The following is a 6,119-nucleotide window of genomic DNA, read 5'->3' as shown; positions in this document are numbered from 1 at the left end:
TGACCATGGCTCACGGGCCTAGGCCCTCCGCGGCATGTGGGATCCTCCCAGCCCGGGGCACAAACCCATGTCCCCTGCATTGGCAGGCGGACTCTCAACCACTGCGCCACCAGGGAAGCCCGACATTTGTGATTTTGATTTTAAATGTAAAGCTCCCTCTGGTGGTTTGTGTGGTGCATTACATTTAAAACAATTTTTAAACTTGTAAAATTGCAGTAAACTATCATTTCAAGATTGCTTGCAGTGTCATTTAGCATTTAGCTAAATCTAACAGATGTTTCTGTTAATCTCTTTAGAGTGTTTCAGGAATTCTAAATTCTCTTTCTTCAGTGTTTTATTATCTTTAGTTTAACATACTTTGTAAAAGTTAAATTTTATCAAAGTTTTGAGAAGAACACAAAAATTTAAACCAGGATAATTACGGTTCTTTATGTCTTTTGACATTTTTGTTGAGTTACATAAAGTGGGTCACTAGTATAAGGGAAAAAAGCATAGGATTTGACTTTAGAACTTTGCTTCAGATCCTGTGTACAGTACTTAACATTTGTGTAACTTTGGGCTGTTCACCTCACCCTTCTTAGCCTCAGTTTCTTCCTCAATAAAATGGGGATAATAGTTCTGTCTCTCTAACTTTTGGGGAGGAAATGAATAAAGAAACAAGTCTTATGCAATGCCTAGTACAGGGCCTGATACATAGTTAGATACTCATTCAGAGGCTGAAAAAAGAATACAAGGTGTACTCTTGCTGTTTTCTTCCCCCTGAATAATATTTTTCCTTGTATGTGAATAAGTGAGAAAAGAGGGTTTGATAAACAGAAGTGGATGTCTTTTTCCTTACTTAAGCAGTACGTTTATTTTACTTCTGTGGTGGCTGTATGTAGAAGATATCTGTGATACTTGTTCCTTCTGCACATGGAGCCTTCTTGTTGAGTCTAGCAGAAATCTTTGATATACTATTCTGTATTCTGGAAACTATTTGAATATGTAGAGGCTTTAAAATTTTATTTTATTATATTGTAATTTTTTTTCTTTACAAAAGTACTGTATATTCATTGTAGAAAATTCTGAAAATACTGTAAAGCCCAAAGGAAAAAATAGGTGAGAATCACACTTTGGCTGGTTGTATATACTCCTAGTCTTTTAAATTTATTTATTCGTTCGTTCATTCACTTGATCATCCCTTCCTCCCTTCCTTCCGTATTATAAGTGCATGTTCACAGTAAAAAAGCTAGAAGATATAGATAAAAAAGTATAGCAATTATCTGAATTTCTACCACCCATAAGCAGTCGGTGCTAACAGATTATGGTACACTCTTCAAGGTTTTTCCTATGTTTAATAATACATATTTTGTTCTATAAAAATGGGATCATAGTTGTGCTTTCTATCCCATAATGTAACCTAATCTTTTCACCTACCAGTGCCTCTTCAATAGTTTCCATGTTGGAGTATTTCAAAAAGAAAACCTTTTTATAGATTATTATAAAAGTAATATATGATCATTGTAAAAAATTCAGACACTATAGAAATGTGAAAAGAAGCAAGTAGATTTCAGCTGACACTCTGCCACTTAAGCACATACACTGTGAATCTTTGAGATCTATTTTCTTAGACCTTTTATACTAGGCATGTGTACTCATGTATGTATTTGCAAAAATGGAATCCTGCTATATGTGTTGTTTTGTAACTGACCCTGTTCACATAACAGTATATTGTGAATATTGTTCCCATCAGTAGACGAGCTCGGCATCCAGAGATTTTACCTTGAGCCCATGGAGGACTTCTGGAGACCTGTAACTCTCCTGAAATAGTGAAAAATGTGTGTGTGTACACTTGTTATGGGCGAGGGTTCCACAATTTTAATCATTTTTTCGGTGGGGTCTGTGCCCCCAAAAGTTTAAGAACCATAGATCGGTATCCTAATTTTTGTTGGATCACAGTAATCTATTTTATTAACCAATTTTTGAAGATTAACAATATTGCTTACTTTAAGGTGTTTAAGGTATTGTAAGGTATTCTGCCGATCCTTTGGAATATAAAATCTTTAGGTACTTGTGTTATTAATTCTTTAAGCTATATTGTAAAATAAATTCCTAGAAGTAGAATTGCTGGGTCAAAGGTAGGCACATTTAACATTTTAATATATATTGTCAAAATTGTCCTTGAGAAAGATTACCATCGGTAGTGCATGAAAAATGCAGCATGGTTTTTAACGATTGTGTAGTGTTCTGTTGTATAGCTGTATTAGTTTAGCTAATTCTGACTGTTTCCACTTTTTTAGCATCGTAAACAGTTACTGCAAAAAACATTCTTATGCATTCATTTCTCCGTATTTGTCCTTTTATATCAATAGAATTAGATTCCTGGAAACAATTTCTGGATCCATTTTTAAGGATTTCATTGACTTGCCAAAATATCTTAGACTCTTCTAAAGGCATCAAACAGATTATGTTTTAGCTTGGAAGGGAACTAGCTGGCTATTAATTGACTTTAACTAAACAGCGTGTTTGGCAGGCAGTTGATATAGTGGATCAAGCACTGGGCTGGGGTGGGAGTGGTGGATCTGGTGATTCTGGCTTCTCATCCCAGAGCGCTGGGATCTAGTCTTGACCCTTCTGCTAGCTCATGCGGCTTAGGACCAGTTTCCTCCCTTGTCTGGGCCTCTGTTCCCTCTTGAGCCTGCTTTTAGAATCCTTTCCTGCTCCTTATTTTTTCCCTTATAAATGGAAGATTTGAAATAATAAATTGGTAATCAAGGGACATGGGAAATACTGGACTTGACCTTGAGCGCTTTCTGATGGGTAGCTATGTCTCAGACAATCTAAAATTACGACTTTGATTGGTTCTTGTGTTATTTATATCAGTTTTAATGATTGTATCATTAGGCAAATTCAGCATTTGTTGGTTTCATTTTTCTTCCCAGAGAGCTAAAGGCTCACAGTGGAGAACTTTAAATCCAGCATGTTTATCTAGCATAGCAGTTCTAATGGTAAAAAATTGAACCAGATACAAGGAAAGCAATCTGTAGAAGCGGAAAACCAACTAAGTAAAGGGTCCAAAGGAACAAATACGTGCAGAATTAAACAGAGGTGGGGGTGAGGTGGAAAATGTATTCTTGCCCATGTTCCTGAGAGATACAGTTTTAAACTGTGGGCAGGAACAATGGGTTTTATAGGCTGTCGTGGAGTTACTTCATTCACTTCCCTGCATGATGAAATACTTCTTTCTTTTACTCAGTATGAGCTCATATCTGTCATAATTTTGTGGATTTATTCAAGGGAAAGGTGTTTTGACATTAGCTATTTTCCTATGAGGCTATGGTGAGGTTGATAATTTGAACAGCTTTAGTTTAGCAACAACTCACTGTTGACTTGGAAGGGAGCTTATCTGCTAAACACAGAGAGGTATGACGGGAGGGGTGCTGATGATCTTTGGAGTAAGCCAAGCTTGGCTCTGAGGCTTAAAAATGTCTTTGGGTTGGTTTTCTCTTCTCTACAATGAGAATTATAGTGTCTTTTTTTTTTTGGTTTTTTTTTTTTGCGGTACGCGGGCCTCTCACTGCTGTGGCCCCTCCCGTTGCGGAGCACAGGCTCCGGACGCGCAGGCTCAGTGGCCATGGCTCACTGGCCCAGCCGCTCCGTGGCATGTGGGATCCTCCCGGACCGGGGCACGAACCCGTGTCCCCTGCATCGTCAGGCGGACTCTCAACCACTGCACCACCAGGGAAGCCCTATAGTGTCTTCTTTTGAAGGGGGTTGTGAGACTAAGATTATGTAAGGTACATGGAATGCCTCACACAATTTACAGTTTTTATTGGCTGATAGTAGATGTTCAAGTATGTTCGCTCCATTCCCTGTTTTTTTCCCTTCAAAACAGTAATTATTTAATGAAGCAGTAGTAGTGTAAGAAAAGCTTTTTATTGTCTGACTTCAAATACAACTTTCGGTTAAGTTATAGTGGTGCAATGTAGACTCATTTTTGTTTTCTCTTATGCATACTCTGATCACCAGGTATCAAGGTTACATTGGTGCAGCCCTAGTTTTGGGGGGAGTAGATGTTACTGGACCTCACCTCTACAGCATCTATCCTCATGGATCAACTGATAAGTTGCCTTATGTCACCATGGGTGAGTGTAATGTTTCCCTGATGTTTCAGAATCGTCTTATTTACTAAGGTGGTCTCTTAAAGTCAGTTTATTTCCTGATAGAGGAGGCAGTGCAGTACAGTGCTTTGATTCCTTCTACAAGTGTTATTGAGTTCCTCCTAGGGATTAGGCCCTGTTTTATGTGCTTGGGATATAGCAGTGAACAAAATTTAGATAAAGATTCTTGCCTGCAGGGAGTTTATATTTTAGTGGGGGTGGACAGACAATAACAGCAACAATTATACTTATAATATATTAGAAAGAGATAAATAGTAGGAGAAAAAAACAGTGCAGGTGATATTATACTTCAGTTATGCAAGATATTACCTTTGGGGGAAACTGAGTCAAGAGTGTACAAAAATGTGATGTATTATTTCTTACATCTGCATGTGAATTTACAATTATCTCAAAACAGAAAGTTAAAAAATGTTAATGCAGTGCAAGGGGACTTGAGAAGGTTAAAGTAGGTTCATGAAGAAGGTGAGGTCTGAGTGGATGAGCCTCCCGGGCAGGGGGAAGGCTAAAGTGGAGGCCTCACTGGGGGAATAGGCCTGGTACACGCAGAGATTTTTTTTTTTTAAGCTAGAGTGACCAAAGTTCCTCTTTGCCACTTAATCTCTGAGGGATCCTGGGCATATAATTCCTCTCTGAACCTTGATTTCCTTACTTGTGAAATGGTATCAGTAACACCTACCATGCATACCAGGTTATTTATAATGATTAGAAATAATGTGTATAAAGCATCTGGTCCAGTGCCTGGCCTATAAATAGTAGCTACACTTTTTAGATCAGCTTGTACATTTGCATTTTAGCTCTAAATGCTAGATAAGAGTACTTTTTTTTAAATGACTAAAAAAAATGATAAAATTATATTTAGAAGAGTTGGGATTTTTAAATTTAACTTTCATGCTAAATTTCTGAGTGAAATTGCATATGTCCAGGGACTTCCCTGGCGGTCCAGTGGTTAAGACTTCACCTTCCAACGCAGCGGGTGCGGGTTCCGTCCCTGGTCAGGGAGCTAAGATCCCACATGCCTCGCAGCCAAAAAACCAAAACATAAAACCGAAACAATATTGTAACAGATTGAATAAAGACTTTAAAAATGGTCCATATAAAAAATAAAAAAAATTAAAAAAAAAAAAAAAAGAAAGAAATTGCATATGTCCTGTAACTTGAACAGGTCATTTGTAGCTGGCATTTTTCCAACTGTTGTTTACCTTTTACATTTTTTGTCTTGGTATCTTGGCTCTGCAGAGCCAGGAATAATGGCTGCCTTGAATAGTTTGGAAATTGCTAGCTTGAGACTTTGCTATTCCATTCCATGTAATACACAAGCCTCTTATAAGATTTGTATGCAACAGATGTTCCATGTTTGTGAGAAGAATGATTTATCCCCAGATACCGTATGGAATAATATTTTAAAATGAAGATACTTACAGTAATTTTAGAATTGCTCCGAATTGCTTTGTTCCATTTTATTTGTTATTTCCATCAAGGTACTGTTTTTATTTCCCCCCGTTTGATGCCTTTAAATGGTAGTAAAGGTGGAATAGCCTTTTCTACTAAGTAGTTTCATTTCTTCTTTTTTTTATTAAAAAAAATTTCACACTTGCAGGAAAGTAACAAAAATGTACAATAATTAGTCATATATACCCTTTACTCGTGTTTGTCAATTGTTAACATTTTACCACATTTTTGCTCACTCTCTCATACATTATTGTTATTTTTTGGTGTATGGAACCATTCGAGAGTAAATAGCGGACACCATAACCCTCTATCTCAAAATCCTTTAGGATGTTCTCTTACATCACCTTGATAAAATCATCAAAATCAGGAAATTTAATATTGATACAAAGCCTTTTCATTTTTAAGATGGAAAAATTGAATTGGTTTCTGTTGCTTTTGAACTGTAGTAATTTGTCTTATGAGCATAATCCTGAATTTAGGAAAAGTTGTTGAAAGTGAGTAAAGCAGATT

The 6,119-nt window shown here is 37.0% G+C and overlaps 1 protein-coding gene across 1 annotated transcript in view; it reads left to right on the top strand.

The window, feature by feature from the left end:
* The window catches only part of PSMB7 (proteasome 20S subunit beta 7), a 28,497-nt gene that overhangs the window by 4,926 nt on the left and 17,452 nt on the right, over positions 1-6,119 (top strand). The window contains exon 5 of the mRNA XM_028493528.2: positions 4,009-4,124. Within this exon, the coding sequence (XP_028349329.1) occupies positions 4,009-4,124 (116 nt within the window). The remainder of the gene's footprint in view (positions 1-4,008; positions 4,125-6,119) is intronic.

The sequence above is a fragment of the Physeter macrocephalus genome, chromosome 9 (assembly GCF_002837175.3).
Source record: "Physeter macrocephalus isolate SW-GA chromosome 9, ASM283717v5, whole genome shotgun sequence".
NCBI classification, from domain to species: domain Eukaryota; kingdom Metazoa; phylum Chordata; class Mammalia; order Artiodactyla; family Physeteridae; genus Physeter; species Physeter macrocephalus.
Note: the sequence above shows the minus strand (reverse complement) of the source record. Positions and strands in the feature narration are given on the sequence as shown.